General features: G+C 39.1%; 1 protein-coding gene across 2 annotated transcripts in view; it reads right to left on the bottom strand.

The window, feature by feature from the left end:
* Window positions 1-4,990: 4,990 nt before the first annotated feature.
* The window catches only part of LOC138765125 (lysine-specific demethylase 9-like), a 79,633-nt gene continuing 67,660 nt past the window's right edge, over window positions 4,991-16,963 (bottom strand). Inside the window, exons 4-8 of one of the 2 annotated variants that reach the window (XM_069941910.1) lie at window positions 15,135-15,277; window positions 14,877-15,044; window positions 14,037-14,145; window positions 9,158-9,521; window positions 4,991-6,402 (exon numbers count right to left, since the gene is read on the bottom strand). In XM_069941910.1, the coding sequence (XP_069798011.1) occupies window positions 9,159-9,521; window positions 14,037-14,145; window positions 14,877-15,044; window positions 15,135-15,277 (783 nt within the window). In that variant the 3' untranslated portion in view covers window positions 4,991-6,402; window position 9,158. Of the gene's footprint in view, window positions 6,403-9,000; window positions 9,522-14,036; window positions 14,146-14,876; window positions 15,045-15,134; window positions 15,278-16,963 lie in introns of those variants that run through there. The other variant, XM_069941909.1, reaches the window with a different exon arrangement.

Genomic DNA, 16,963 nt, shown 5'->3' with positions numbered 1-16,963 from the left:
TTTACCCATGGACACTGTTCTCATTCACCTGCATATCCTTCAATGTTTTGTGGTTAGAAAACTTTAATGTAGACGAAGGGCATCAAAACACAAGAGACGCAAGATATTTCCACCCTTTTTCCTCAGCACATGCAGTTGTAGGATGCCGAACAAGTATCCTGAAGACTACGTCGAGCCCACATCACAAAAGGAATATTTAATGTGTTTTTCCTCTTGATCACACAGCACGAGTAGAACCAGCGATGTTAACATTTTGCAGGGCATCACTTTTAAGTTTGCTTAACAAATTGCAGCAAAGAATAACGATTTGACAGAATTTAAAACAGATATGGACATAAGTAGGCTGTTGGAGTAGTCAAACGCATCGTAGACGAATGTCAATGCAGAAGTGTGAGCTGATACATTCTGGTGCATGAAAAAGAGAACACAAGTGAAATGTTACAATTTTAACTAGGGATCAAGAACAGAGGCAAGACTGTTTTCACACAAATCTTTGAGGATTGCAAGGCAGTTTTAACAAAGCAGTTCCCAGCCTTTGTAAATAGGAATAAAAACTATATTAAATAACAGTTCAGCTGAAGTGGTGCCCAGTTCTTGGCATTAGGAAGATCATATTAGTTTTGCACAAGGCTCACAGGTTTGTTACATGTTTAAAATCCTGAGGTGTTTAGCCAAAGAGAAACTCCAGTGACTGAACACTGACAAGCAGAAAGCATGGAACTCGGATGACGGGCAAAAGTTAGAGATGATATAAGTGAAAATTTAAATTAAAAAAATCCTCCCGTTACAGTTTTGGAAGTACCACACAAGATAGTGGACTGAGAATCGATAGGCTTAAAAGGGAATTGGAGAAATACTTGAAGAAACACGCATCAGGCAGGTGGGACGTTGGACCAACCGGATTAAAGACTTGTTGGGGTGAGTAGACTTCTGTGTCTAATACTCAATGGTTTTGGTAACAAGACACAGCCATTGGTGGAGAAGATGCAAGATAAGGAGTGGTATATTAAAGTACTTACTAATAAATCCACAACAAAAAAATTCAGGATATTTAGGATGTCACTGGCCACAGGGGTAGTGCCAAAGGATTGGAGGGTTGCGCATGTGGTTCCGCTGTTTAAGCGTCCAAATGTAAACCTGGGAATTATAGGCCCTGTGAGTCTGACGTCTGTGGTGGGCAAGTTGATGGAAAGTGTTCTGAGGGATGGTATTTACAAATATTTGGAGGTACAGGGATTGATAGGGAGTAATCAGCATGGTTTTGTCAGGGATAGATCATGCTTGACAAACCTGATTGAGTTTTTCGAGGGGGGGTTACAAAAAAGGTTGATGAAGGGAAAACTGTGGATGTTGTCTATTTAGACTTTAGTAAAGCTTTTGACAAAGTTCCCCACAGGAGGTTAGGAAAAAAGGTGGAGGCATTAGGTATAAATAAGGAGGTAGTGAAATGGATTCAGCAATGGTTGGATGGGAGGTGTCAAGAGAGTAGTGGTAGAAAATTGTTTGTCCAATTGGAGGCCAGTGACTAGTGGAGTTCCTCAGGGATCGGTCCTGGGTCCACTATTGTTTGTTATATATATATTAACGATCTGGAAGTAGGGGTGGAGAATTGGATAAGCAAGTTTGCGGATGATACAAAGATTGGTGGTGTTGTGGACAGTGAGGAAGATTACCATAGATTAAAAGGTGATTTAGGAAGGCTGGAGGTGTGGGCTGAGAAATGGTTGATGGAATTTAATACAGATAAGTGTGAGGTGTCACATTTTGGAAAGGCAAATCTAAATAGGTCATATGCCTTAAATGGTAGGCTATTGAGATGTGCAGAGCAACAAAGGGATTTAGGAGTGATGGTAAATAGTACCCTCAAGGCTGATACTCAGGTAGATGGTGTGGTGAAGAAGGCATTTGGAATGTTGGCCTTCATAAATCGGAGTATTGAATTCAAGAGTAGGGAGATTATGATGAAATTGTACAAGGCATTGGTGAGGCCAAATTTGGAGTACTGTGTACAGTTTTGGTCACCAAATTATAGGAAAGATATAAACAAAATAGAGAGAGTGCAGAGAAGGTTCACGAGAATGTTGACAGGATTTCAAGGTTTGAGTTACAGGGAAAGGTTGTGCAGACTAGGGCTTTTTTTCTCTGGAGCATAGAAGATTGAGGGGGGACTTGATAGAGGTGTTTAAGATTTTAAAAGGGACAGACAGGGTAAATGTGCATAGGCTTTTTCAATTAAGAGTGGGGGAGATTCAAACTAGAGGGCATGGTTTAAGATTGAAGGGAGAAAATTATAAGGGGAACATGAGGGGAAATTTCTTTATGCAAAGGGTGGTAGGGATGTGGAATGAGCTTCCGGCAGACGTAGTTGAGGCGGGATCATTGGTTACATTTAAGGAAAGACTGGATCGTTACATGGAGAGGAGAGGACTGGAGGGGTATGGACCGGGGGTGCTGGTCAGTGGGACTAGGAGGGTGAGGATTTGTTACGGCATGGACTAGTAGGGCCGAACTGGCCTGTTCTGTGCTGTAAGTGGTTATATGGTTATATATGGTTAAGAAGCTACCAACGATGTGGAATCCATTGTCAAAAAAGCATTAGAAAAATTGAAATACATTCACAGACCTCATACAGCAAAGAAACAGACCCTTCAGCCTAACTCCATACTGACTAAAATGCCCAATTTATGTTAATGTCATTTGCCTGCATTTGGTCCAGATCCCTCTAAAACTTTCCTATCCATGTGCTAGTCTTTTTAAACATTGCAATTATGTCTGCCTCTGCCATCTTCTCTGGCAGCTTGCTTCACGGACCTCACGATTTATTTAGAAATAATTGCAAAAGAGAAGGAAATGGAAGGACATTCTGATAATATTAAACAGCACAGTAGGGTTCATACTCTTGGAAGCTTGTTTGTCTGTAGCATTTTTTAAGTAACACAAAACACATTCCCACAAAGTAGCATCAATAAAAAGGAACAACAGAATTTTTTCCAGTTTATTTTAAAAAAATACTTCAAAGAAATTTTCTATGTATTCCATCTGCACGCTCAAATTTAAAATCTTACAAAGCAACATTTTAAAAGGTTAAAACATGCTTCATATAGTGAACTAAAGAAATTCACCGAGCAAAAGGTTAATATCACGTAGAGATTTATTTATCTTAAAATGTACCATCTGCTCACACTTTGCATCATTAAGAAGTTATGACACAATCCGGTGAGACGAGAATTTATAGGGTTTGCGATGGAACCAAGGCCAAGCAAAGCAAAGCTCCCTTCCCAAGCAAATGCCATTCTGAAGTTCTATTTGCAAGTGAGGTCCTCATAAACAGAATCCTCAGTGGACCACTGGCTTCACAGACTCCGATGTGTTTGTGGAACAATACTTCACATTGTCAGTGGAAGTGGCTGTTGGTCCACAAAAAAAATCTAAGTCCAACATCAACCAGCTAACAATGACTTCATTGTATCCCTTTCAGTTTGATTCATATGGTGCAAGTGAAAAGGAAATCCACTTGGGGTTGTGCACTCCTGAGGATGCAAATCTACTACTGCATCAAAAGAAAATTGGTATGTCTTTTCTATTCTGTTTATTCCAAATAATCCTTTCCCACATTCGAGTTATCAGACCAAGGAACCATTATTTCTTCATGATCATAGATTGAATTGATGGTGGAAAATATATTTTCCAGCAAATGCCCGGAGAGCTTTTGGACACCTCATCCTGTCGCCATACCTTGGACAACTATCACAGACTAGCTGAGATTATGAAACCAACATTGTGACCAGAGGATTTCTCTTGTAATGTTTTATGATTATGAAATGTCAATGTTAAGTGATTCCATGTATGGATAGGCTATTTATAATTCGGGCTCAAACAGGGTGTTCCAAGTTAAATTCAGGACAAACTTCTATAGCCTATAAATGAGCCCAGAGGCACATAAATACTGCAGGAAAAGTATTGATGTGACTCACACAAAGAATCCCATTGGTGAACTTGCCATTTCATGTTTAATGCCATCTCATGACAGACAGTTTTGTGGTCTTGATCTATGATGCAAATATTCAAAATTCAATGTTTTCAAACAAAATTGGTCAACAGCACCCTCACCCCACCCTCCTGCCCCATTTACTCCTTGATATCCGGTCAGCAGTCAACAGTCTTGCAGTGTACATAAAGAATGCATTTCAGATGGGGAGTGGGAATTTAAGATATGGAATGGATTGAAATCAATGATTGGCTTGTGCACCTGACAATAAATCTGCTGCTCCATTTTATACCACCCTCGCTCTGAAGCAGATGTCTAAAATGAGAGATGTACTCAATGTGGCAGTCCAATGCTCTCCCAAAAATGGTCAGACTCACAAAGTACAGCAATGGATCAACTCCATGAATGAATGGGGGCATGGACCCCAAGAAAAGATGGCCACACTTGCAGCTTGATTGTGCAATTATCTCAAAAGACGACAGGCACCTTTGCAGTGTGATACCCTATCACAGTGTTCTGATTTATAAGCCAATTATATCAATAATGCATGCAGATTGGCTGAAAAGTTTACATTAATGTAAATATACTTAACAGAAATACAAAAATACAATACCCTTTTGGGCATCAACTCTGCTACACTGATAGAAATGTTCAAAAATAAAGTAAATGTCTTCATAAATTACCGCTAGATACACTGAGGCTTTTCAATAATGTTGACTATTGGTAAACTAAGATATACCTGAAGGAATTTTCCTGTTAGGTACAATATTACAATATCTTAAAGGAGCCATAATTCTTTTGAAAACAGCTTACAATTATAAATGGATAAAAAATTACAAATACACTAAAGTGAATAAAAAATACAAGTGCCTGGGAAGCAAGTTTTACTCTGAACAACCAAATTTTAAGCTTTAAAAATCTCAGGACAAGACAACAAATACAGCTCCTCTCATTAAAAGCAGAGAACGAGTTTATGGATATCCGACTTCCCCACTCCTTCCCCCCCCCCCCCACCCCAAATGTCTGGAGGATAAAATTATTTATCATTATAAAGGTTGTTCATCATGTTGCTCAGGAACCCTGTTTACACAGATTATATCATTTGATTGCACATGAAATTTTAATAAAAATCAAACATTAACATCTATTCAGATTTTGTGTATGTCTCAATATTAAGCAAATTGTCATATTACAGGAACACATATAGAATTGGCTGAAGGAAGCAGTATGTTGGTTCATTGGGAGATTGATTTTGGATTGGAAAGGGAATGAGGAATTCTGGACAGATGGCCATGCATTGTTTCTTGACAACTTAGAATGAATAAACTGGACAAATCTGCAGGTAAAACAAAACCACGCAGGTAGGAGGGCTACATGTCTATCATGTAGAAATGGGACAAAAAGTGCAAGATTGCCACAATGCAGGGTGGAAAAGATACGAGAGGTTGAATGCCCCAACTTTGTACCTTTGATCTTAGAGGGTAAATTTTGTAAAGGGTGGCCAGGGAGTGCATGCTGTGCAGAACATGTAGAACTGCATGAAATCACAGTGGTGCCGCTGGGTTTCCAAAGTGCAAAGGACATGGAGCCAGTTTGAAGCCATGGAAAAATCCAGCTCAGTGACTGGTATTCTCTGAAGCAAGTCTGCACAGATTGGTTTGAATTGGTTTAAAGGACCTCACATTAGGAGCGTTAAATTTGTCAAAGCAAAATCATTCCCATTTCTCTCAAAAGTAGCAAAGATTTTCCTACATACTCGGAGAACAATGCAAGTCTTGTTAATATTCATTATTTTCATGCCAACCGAGCCAGTGGAGGACACTGAATCCCTCCTTCATATCTGTTGTATTAAAGGTTGATCGCCAGCTCCACTCCTATTCACTATTACTCTATTATCCTTAATTAAAATTCTGTCCATCTTGGTCTGAGAAATTAAACCTGACCCTCAGTATTCACAGCAATGTAGTGTTCTGGGTGACAGTATTGGGTTTACCAAAAGAAGTGCACATTTTCACTCTGTGAGAAGAAATGTTCTTAGATCACATTTCTAAATCTGAATTTCCAAACTAGATAAAACTTTTTCTGATCTACTGAATGTAATCAGCCTTTTAAAACAACTTGTTTAGATCATCCCTTAATCATCTAAGCTCAAGGTTAGATACAAGCCTGTCCTTAATTCAATGTTAGTTACACATACTGACTACAGAATACCACTGTGAGTTGGGCATTGTCATGGCATTTTAAAATATAACACTGCTCTACTCCAAATTCCTCTGAGATTAAACTTGGGATCCAACTAAATTCAAATCAGACAATACCTTTCTGAAATCAAACCATCTTTTGAGGCCAGCTTGCCATATAATCCGTTCTGCATCAGCCTGGCTTCCTGGTCCCAGTATAATTGTTCCTGGAGACTAAAATGCACAAATCAGCACATAAATGAACAGAACAAGTTAAGAAAAGGTTGAAAATACAAAGATATTAGAATCTATAGCTATCTTACTGGAAGACAAGCCCAGGTAAAATCAAGTCTGGACAGAATTGGTTGAACTGTGTCACCATCTGGCAGTATGTTCGAAATCACAAGGAATGGTGTTAAAACATTAATTTCATGCACTCCCAGTGGTCAGCTATTGGTGAAATAATAGTTCACACAGATTTAAAAAAAAATTCTGAGTAGATATTAAGCCAGATCTTTTCAAAAAGACTCTATTTGAGGCTTATCAATTAGCCAAAATGCCTCGTTGCTGCAGAACAGATTTTTCAATGATCATAGTCAGACAGACCACAAAATGATATGCTGCAGTTAAGGAGTTCCTTCCTTACATATTCAGGATGTGCACTCGTATACCTAACATCCTTCAGTTAATTCCTCAGATTCAAAATGCACACTGCTTAAGGCATGAGAACAGCTGTCACATTACTGCAGGAAATCCAAATGAAACTGGACAAAATGCAACAATGATTTTGAATTTAAAAGAAAAAAAATCATTCCTAATTCTTACCCTTTTTATGGATTGAATTAGAGGTAGGTTTATTGTGATGTAAAACAGCTAGCAGGCTGGGAATTTGAAACAGGACCATGTTGTGATAGAGTAATCAATATTTGGTCAATATGAATACCTCTAATATCTTATTTGGAGAAGATGGGAAATAGTTCCCATCTTCCTCACATCTTCCTGGAGCTTTTTGCAGGCGAATAAACGTACGTTGCTATAATTAGTCAGTAATCAACTTTAACAAAGCATTATTGCAACTAGCAAGAAATTAAAAGGTTAACTAATAATGATCTTGCAATTCCCATCCTGGGAAAGAGCAAATTAGATAAGGAAGTATAATAGCATTGGATTATTTAACCCCTGGAACATTTTCTGTTGTGCAATCAGATTACAACTATTTGAGATCTTAACTTGGCTCCATCACCCAGAAAACTTCTGCCAAACATGAAAATCTATAACCTGAAAATTTCAAACATTGTTTCCAAGACTTAATACCTTTCTCATGGCTGTAGATTTGCATTGTAGCACGTTCTACTATTATCCCTGCGATAACTTTGTCCAGAAGTACATCAATTATGTAACAAACAGAATTCTGCATTAATATCTACTGAGTACAAGCTCACTGCTGATAGAAATGAGAAAGCACTTCACTCCAATCTAGGTAATACAACCAAACAGAGAAGGTCTCCCACAATTTTTTTTAAAATGTAATCTTTCAACCAGCAATTTTCCAGGTGAAGTAATGTAATAAGTTGCTGAACATTTTTGTTAAAAGGCAAATTTGCACAAGCCTATTTAAATAGTACCCAAAGTCATACATTTCAATCCTAACCAGGACCATCAAATAGTAGCTTAGACAAACTGGCAATAACAATCTAAACAATTTTATGCAATAAACCCATTGATATTCTGCCTAGTTTATTCCACAGGGAAGCAATTCAGAGGTGAATGCTTTAAGATGAAATGTAGCAAAAGACTGCATCACATATTTCAACACAACCATCCAGGAAATTAAAGGAACACCAAGGGCTTAACAAAGGGAAACTCTGGTGAAGCTGGCTTCACAGCCCAAGGACATCACTGTCCTGGATAAGAGACATCAATGATACTAGCATCTCAGCAATCATCCCAAGCTACGCAGAAACATCAGCAATGATTTCCAACAGAAATTTGGGAGAAGGTTAAATTGTTAAGACTTTTTGAACCAGCGTCTCAGAAAGGATCAATCCCTCAGTATTCAAGGCATTATGCATTTCTTTTATAATCTTTCATTTGTTAGGAAGGTAGAACTGCTGACTAATGAGGTAATTTACCACTCTGAAAAGAATTTCTGTCTTCTTTTTGGCCAAACAGCTTCTTTCTTGGAGGTGGGTTTAGATTTTCCTTTTATAATAATAAAATATCAATACAATATAATCTATTCGATTAAAATGATGGGGGGGGGGGGGGAATGACCTTTGCATGGGTCATATGCAAAACATTTTATATTTTGGCTAAAAAGGGGGGGGGGCATTGACAATTACATGCGATTGACTATTACACAGTATATACGGTAATTATGTGAACTCATTTGCAAGCTTGGTCAATTCTTGGACAATTAAGGGCTAATTATACTGGTGCAAGAATGAATTCATGTAAAATCCAGGGTGGACAAAGATACTGGTTTCCTTGCTTCGAGGAAATTAGTGAACACTGAAAAAAACTGAACTCTGTTCCTGTGAATCATCACGTTTTGTGTTTCGCCCATCAGTGAATTCTCTGATTTAAAAAAAACTTGTATAACCATGCCAAAAAGATGAAAAGCAACAGAGTAGCAAGTCTTCATACAATGTATTGTGAAGATAGAGTGGAATTCTTTAATTATGTTTAGTTTACTCCTGCTCCATAATGCTCTCTGAAATGAGGTGCAGGTTCAACAGGGGATTACTTTTTGAGGACATTACCCAGAGCTAGATTAAAAAGGGCATGGCTGGCCTGAACATCTGTGTAAACAGGGCTGGCATTCACTTGCTGAGTGCATTTTAACATCACTGCAATTCAAGGAACACACTTTAAGAATGGAAGAATCTAAAATTTGAATCCCAGCCAACATAAAACGAAAACTTCACATCCCTGTTTAAAAAGAAAGAAAAAAAAAAATTTATTTAAAAAGTCGAGTATATACACACACATTATTGTGGAAAATTTTGCTGATCTTGTGGGTGATGACTGTGATCTTCCTGTATTACAGGCAGCTTGGCCTGGACTTCAGGTTTCACTGCCTCATCATCTGAACAGGTCACATTAGTTTCTGTCTTAATTTCTTTAGTGATGATGTCAGAGTCCATGTTTGCTTCCATTTCTGTCTCCTCCTCGTGATATCTCTTCAGGCGGATGTGCCACGCTAAGCTACAAACAGCAGACACAGTTTTGAACTGGTGTATGACATTTCGAGGAATAAAGTATACGTCGTTGTCTGAGAGCTGGATTCTGGAGTAGCGGATACCCTCTCTCCGTAATTGGTTAAGTTTTGCTTCATCCACCCATTGCACACACTGTGAAAAAAAAAGGATATTGATCTGATATATTGCCCTTGTAGTAATTGCCACTGGTCCAGAGATGGTTGAACCAAGGCATACTGCGACCTTCTCCAAGAACCCCACACGGGTAACATAATGTTGCCTTTCCTCCCTCTGTAATTCCACAGTCTGTATTGCTTTTAACTCCTGTACTGTGTGTGGGTTGACTAGCTGGACTGTTCACAAAACAAACTTTATCACTGTACTCTGGTACACGCAATGAACTTGAACAATAGTTACATCTACAATGTAAGCCAGTAAGTCTTACAAAAATGACAGAAAATCCCTTCTAAATTCATACTAGCTCTTCAACCCCAGTAAGAATGAGAAGAAAGACAGATATAAGTTTATTTGCTGAACTTTTCTGACTGTAATTGCAGATATTTAAGTTTTGAAATCTCCCAAAGTATATTTAGCCAATTATGTGTAGAAGTGCAATAATTTTTGGAGATTAGAAAGCATATGTACAAGACATTCCTCAACCACCATAGAGTAAAATGGATCACCTATATTGGTGACATTGCTGGAGGATTAATCTGGTGGGGGGGGGCATTCTTTTGCCCTCTTTCAAACTAACAGCATGGGATCTACACAAGATTATAGACAAAGGGATGTGGACCATGTGCAGGAGATAAAATTAGTTAGACTGGGATTATGGTCAGTGTAGATATGGTGGGTTGAAGGGCCAATTCCAATGCTGCACTGTTCTCTTGTTCAAATCAAAATTGTTTTACACTGCAACTGAGGTAATGCCAGCCTGGCAGGGGAACAGGGTACCTTGGAACTGAAAGAACCACAGAGTCAACAATCTAACAGTGTGATTTAAAGTTCTGGGAAGGAAAAGGATGGATGAAAAGAAGAACATGGTGAAGTAAGAGTTAAATCAAGCTTAGAAAAAAATAAAGAAAGAATGACTGGATTGAGAGAAAGAGTACATAAAATATACCACTTCAGGAGTGAGCTTCAGAGTTTCTGCTGCTCCTTTTCTGGTTTGGAAAAGTTGTAAGAATGTAAAAATATAAAACTCCTCACTCAAGGCAGATTTTGTTATCAAATATTTGCCTAACTTTCTTGGGCAACTTTAATGCATAAATTATAGTAGCTTCATGAAGGTGTGGAGAAAAATATTCTTCAAATTTGCATCCAGAAATAAGGTGATTAATAATTCATCCCCTCTCTCTCTTCCTCACCATAACCATTAGTCAATAACCATGATTCTGGCCCATTACATTGGGATTAGTGTCAAACCTGTTTCTTTCATGTGCTACCACCTCTGATAATGGTGGGCTAAACATAGATCTATAACAATATATTGTCACAATAACCATTAACTAGTTCATCTCAAAGAAGACTGGCAGCTTTGGTATGATGAGCACCTGGAGAAGTGGGAATCCTGTAACAGGAAGTGACAATAAACATAGAGGAGCTCAGTCCTTAATTAACAACAAATCTATCGAGTCTATTAGCATTGATATTTTCAGTGTATAAAGTTAATGAGAAACCACCCAAAGACAACTGTGACAAATGATGTTTTATATTGTATACAGATGTGTTTTAAAGGAAATAAATTGTGTGGGGTTTTTAGTGTAGGTCACATACAAACACTTCAGAACAGATCTCATTTAAAATGCTAGAGCTCTGCTCAAGCCAGGAAGTCCAGGCGTCTTTGCAGAAACTTTGAAGAATGCCTATAACAGGGGTGGCCAAACCGCAGCTCTTTGACCTTTAATATGCGGCTCGCTGCCAGTCTTCACCCCCCCCCACCCTCGCCCACCCGACTCGCGCTGCCGGTCTCTCCACCACCCCCCCCCCCCCGCCCACCCGACTGACTCCTGCTGCTGGCCTCTCCCCATCGCCTGCCCGACTTGCACTGCAGGTCTCTCCTTCTCACCTGCCCGCCTTGCGCTGCCGGTCTCTCCCCCTAACCCGCCCGCCTCGCACTGCCAGTCTCTCCCCTTCACTGCCCGTCACGCATCTTTAATAGCCTGATATTTGTAGCATTGCATTTTAGTCATTAAAAATATGATTATAATAAGACTAATTTTGTAAGGTGGAAATCTGATTAAAATATCTCTCACTTTTTTGGTTTACCTTTTTTACATATTTGTGTCTTTGTGATTATTGAAACTAATACAAATTAACAGTTTAAAAACTGCATGCATAATAAATATTATTGCATTTAATATGCATTTCTTAAAATTTATATAAATTTTTTGTTACAAAATGTGTATGTAACAATAAAAACGTATGTGTGAATTTTGTTCTTGAAGCTTTATCGTTTGCGGTTCTTACATTAAGCAAGTTTGGCCACCTATAAGGACTTCACAAGTAGGTGTTAATTGGACATGTTGTGGAATGATGGATTATTGTTTTGGAAAGCCACAGATGAACAAACTCAGAAGATTAGGTCCAGAGCCACAATCTGTCTGAGTGGTTGGCTGTTCTAAGAGGGTCATGTGGTTGTGTGAGTGTGAGTGATGAGAGAAATGGAAAGAGGACCATGACAGGCTTGTGGAAAAAAAACCACTTTGAAGACTGGTTGAGAGTTCTTAGTTCAGCTTGGTCAAAGCCCTTGTGGCCCATACAAGAGGAAATGGTTGGCTGCATAACGTTTCACTTGAAATAAGGGAAACAAAAAGGAACTCTGTCATGACCTGAAAGAAAGAAGTTATCATCTGGAAAACACTGATGGAGCAAGTTTCTTCAGCAAGATACTGAAGTGGTTGATTAAAAGGAATCAGTTGTGGGTGTCCTATGAGCAACAAATCTCTCTCTGAAAACTGACAAGAACCTTCCTGAGCGGTAACCATTTACCTTTCAAGCACCAAAGCCTGTTGAAATTCATAAATGTTAAATTCTGTGCACAATATAAGAATTGCCTGCAACCAGTGAACTTGAAAAGTGAGAAGTGAGATTGGTCTGCGATTTTAGAAACTTTTCTGAATTTACACACACATTGCATGCACATGCACCTAGAATTAGAAGATAAGTTAGGTTAAGTTAAGAGTAATAAATTAAAGTTTGATCCTGTTTTCATGTTTAAAGATAATTAAAAGTAACTTTTGTTTAAGTAACCATTTGTCTTGGTGAATTTCTATTGCTGGTGGGTTTTGGGATCCTCTGGGCCCATAACACAATTCACAAACCAGCACCCTGTCCAACAAGCATCAAAGCAGCACAAGAATTATTGACTAAAAATCAAGTGAAAACAAGCCCCCATAAGATCCAGAATAAATTAGTTGCACCTCACTCTCAGCATCTACTCCTGATAATGAACATATATTAAACAGACACCTCCTACTTAATTTCCAACATGTCATGGGTGGCACAATGCTGTTACAGTGCTAGCGACTGGGTTAGAATCTGGTGCTGTCTGTAAGGAGTTTATACATTCTCCCATGTCTGCATGGGTTTCCTCCCATCCTTCAAAATGCACCAGGTTGTAGATCGCTTGGGTGGTATGGGCTCATGGGCTGAAAGGGCCTGTTACCGTGCTGCATGTCTAAATTTAAAATAAAATCTCAAAATGAAGCACTTTAAGATTTCACTGAAGGTCAAATACTTTTGTAACAGTACTGCAGGGAACAAGTTAAGACATATCTATAGAGCTCGCACACCACTTGAAAAGCCTTCAGCTGCAAGGTGACAAAATAATGGAAGAAAGGTTCCAATTTAAAATAACATTACTTAAAACGTACATATTCAAGTAAATCCAATTTCACACAAAAATGATGACCAACAAACACCTTCCCTACTCTATTCCCCAACATGGCACAATGAGTCAAATGCAAATGGTCAACATGTACACACTAATGGCATCATGTAGAAAGCACATCAGCACCTCTATTTCCTCAGGAGTTTGTGAAGGTTTGGTATGACATCAGAAACTCTGTCAAATTTCTACAGATCTGTGGTGGAAAGAGTGCTGACCGGATGCATCACAGTCTGGTGTGGGGACACAACATCCCTGAATGTAAAGCCCTGCAAAAGGAAATGGACAAAACCCAGGAATTCCAAGCAAAACCCTCCCCATCATTGAGAACATCTAAACGGAACACTGCCATCAGAGAGCAGCAACAATCATCAAGGATCCACACCACCCAGCACACGCTCTGTTCTCGCTGCTACCATCAAGAAAGAGGTACGGGTGCCACAAGATTCACACCACCAGGTTCAGAAAAAGCTGCCACTCCTCCACCATCAGACTCCTCAACAACAAACTCAATTAGGGTCGCATTTAAGGACTCTCACTTTTGCACTTTATTGATTTTTTTTCCTCTTTTTCCCCCTGTTTGTTTACATTTCTTTATTTGTTTACATGTATGTTGAGTACAATTGTTTTTGCATTATCAATAAGTAGTAATTCTGCCTAGCCCACAGGAAAAAAGAATCTCAGGATTGTACGTGATGTCATGTAGGTCTTCTGACAATAAATCTGAAAACTGAATCTAAACTCCCACTGAACTCTAGAGGAAGAGTTGAACATCGTACCTGTGACACAGGTGGCTCGTGCAGGTCCAGCTGTAATCGCTGTACAACATCTGTGAAGTCTTCTGCATGAAAACATATCACGTCTTTGGTTATCCGAATCTGGTCACTCCTGCCACAAAGAGAACACAAGTTTAATCAAGAGGGATTTTAAAGGAATTTCAATTTCTACGATAGTCGGATAAGAATGACTGAAATATTTTAAAGTTTAAGACACAAAGAGAAATGTAACACTTTATCCAACACTATTAAAATTAGAGGTCATCTGCAAAGGACTAGATAGGGGAAGAAAGCACAGGGACGAACTCATCACAAAGAACCCGTCAACTGAGAATTCCAGTGCAGTGAGGAAAGTTTAGAATTTTACAAGTAAAATTTCAAAAGTAGAACAGATAAGGATCACATGTTAAAAGGAGCATTCATGGTGTTTGATGAATATAAAGGACCCAGAAAGGACATAAGCAAATTTACTTCTAACAAGAACTCATTTAATCGAACCTTATGATTGCAAGAAGTGTGAAAATTTTAACTCAGACTTGAGTTGCACCAAAGGAAATCACTGCTTGTTAAACTGCCTTTGATCCAAAACGATGTTAACTGTGGCTCAGTCCTCAGTGCAAAGCCAAGTTCAGGTCTCTTCTAACCTGACAGCCACAGTACAAAATCATGGAGGTGCTGCAGTGCCAGAGCTGGAAATAAAAATTATTTTCCAGGGCATTGCAGAAGCAAATTTGAAAAGATGAAAGGAGAGTCAAGTAATGAGGATCAGACTTAGAATTACTACAGCTCTGAGCATACCTCCAATGGAAAGTCAGACCTGAACACAAACTACGATCTTCTTACCACTCTCCATACTGGACTGCCTTCAGCACACCTACAGCTGCAGTGCTCTTCCAATCAAAGCCCTGCCCCACATGGTCTGCATGGGCTCGCGTCCTGTCTTCAAAGAGTATTTCGCGAGGTTCACTGGCCCGAGGTAGATACTGGAGGTTCTTGATTTCATTCATCGATCTATGAAAGAATGAAAAGAATCAAATCCAAGTTTGCTATGGGTCATGGAAAAAGACTGTCAAAGGTGTTACATCGCAAGCATATGCCTACCGTCGTCTCTTGAAGGGGGACTTTGGCATATCTGCAGTGGGAATCATCTGCTCGCCGGGTCTCACCCACATTATGGGGCCATCATCACTCTGTGACCGACAGTGCAGCTGAAGATGGGACAGTGTCCCCCAAGGAAGAGTCATCTATTTGCAGAGAAATGCCCATAAAAAGAATGGCTGAGAACAATTCTGGATCCCATATTTATAAGTAGTCAGATTTATTAGAATCAGAGTACAGAAGCCCATTCAGCCCATGATTTTTTAGGGCCAGCTTTCTCAAACATTAATTCTATTAATTTCACTGAATTTTCCTTTCAGTCCTGCAATTTTGTTTTATATTTTGTAAAGGCACTTAAAATATCTAGAGGCATGAAACAAGCCCCTACTGCCCAACTCGTCCATGTCGACCAAGTTGCCTACCTGACCAAGTACCATCTGCCTGTGTTTGGACCATATCCCATTAAACTATTCCAATGGATAAAAATACATGAATCTGTAGAGTTGAGTGCATTGTTCTGTCATATTTATCCATTTCCATTTTGAAAGTTACTACCAAACATGAGCCTCCACCGATGAAGCAATGTATTTCAGTTCATAATGCTTCGCAGAGCACTTTCACTCTGTCTGCATCAGTGACAGGGATCTCCCAGTGACCAACCAGTTCAATTCTGCGCCCCATTCCCATGCTGACATATCTGTTCATGGCCTCATATTGTCAAACCCAGACCACCCACAAATTGGAGGAGCAACACCTCATTTTCCATATGGACACTCTCCAACCAGATGGCATTTACATAATCTTCTCCAATTTCTGCTTGTCCACTCCGTGTTTACCTTTGCTTCCTTCCCCTTCCCTCTGTCTTCTTTTCTCCTGGTTTCCACTCTCTTCCCTCTCCATTCACAGAGCCATTCCCCCTCCCTCTATTTGAAGGTGTGCTCCCTCCCTTATCCTCCTATTACCTCCTTCCTGTGGGTCTGTGTTCCTTCCCCTGCCCCATCCCCACTATTTGCCTGCATTTTCATCATACCTTGAAGGGCTTAAGACCGAAATGTTGGTTGGTTATCTTTATCTTTGCTACATAAAGTACATTGTTTGACCTGCTGAGTTTCTCCAGCCTTGTGTTTTTACTTCAACCATGGTGTCTGCAGACTTTCGTGTCTTACTCAATTTACTTTGAAGGAAACTTCCTTTCACCTCCCTGCTGGTTTTCAACACCAGAATGCGTTATTTCCACTGTTAAAGTTTTATAAAGTTTACATTTTATACACTCCTCAGGTTAGAAGAGTAGCTACCAAAGCCAACATATAAGCATTTGATCACTACAAGAAGATTGTACCAAACTTCTTTCTTGAATCGGTTCAAGTACTCCTGCAGCAGTTGGAAAACGTAACATTTTGACTCAGAAAGTAAATAGAGATATGTTTTACTCAAATTAGGAAATTGTACAACATTTATAACTTCTACCTTCTACAGTCACTTCCAAAAGATTCCTATTAGAGATAGATATCCTAGTAGGTTCTAGGACCTTTAACCCTTTTGCGGATTTATAATTTGATAGGAGGACAGTAGCAAAGAAATGGTAAGACTGTGAATTTCTCAGTATTTCTACTAATATTTATTCTTCACACAGAAACCCTGAAAGATTTGTTAGTCACTATCACTGTGAGTATTTACTTTGTTCAAATTGATTACCATGTTTTCTATATTGTATCAAGGACCACAGTGTAAAATGTATTTCACTGGTTATAATGCATCCAGGGATGTCATAAGAGAATGTACAAGTTCTTTGATACTGGGGCAGGGAATGGAGAGAGCGTTGCAAATGAACC

The sequence above is a fragment of the Narcine bancroftii genome, chromosome 5 (genome assembly GCF_036971445.1).
Source record: "Narcine bancroftii isolate sNarBan1 chromosome 5, sNarBan1.hap1, whole genome shotgun sequence".
Lineage (NCBI taxonomy): Eukaryota > Metazoa > Chordata > Chondrichthyes > Torpediniformes > Narcinidae > Narcine > Narcine bancroftii.
The sequence above is the reverse complement of the archived record's forward strand: the minus strand, read 5'-3'. Positions and strand labels throughout refer to the sequence as shown.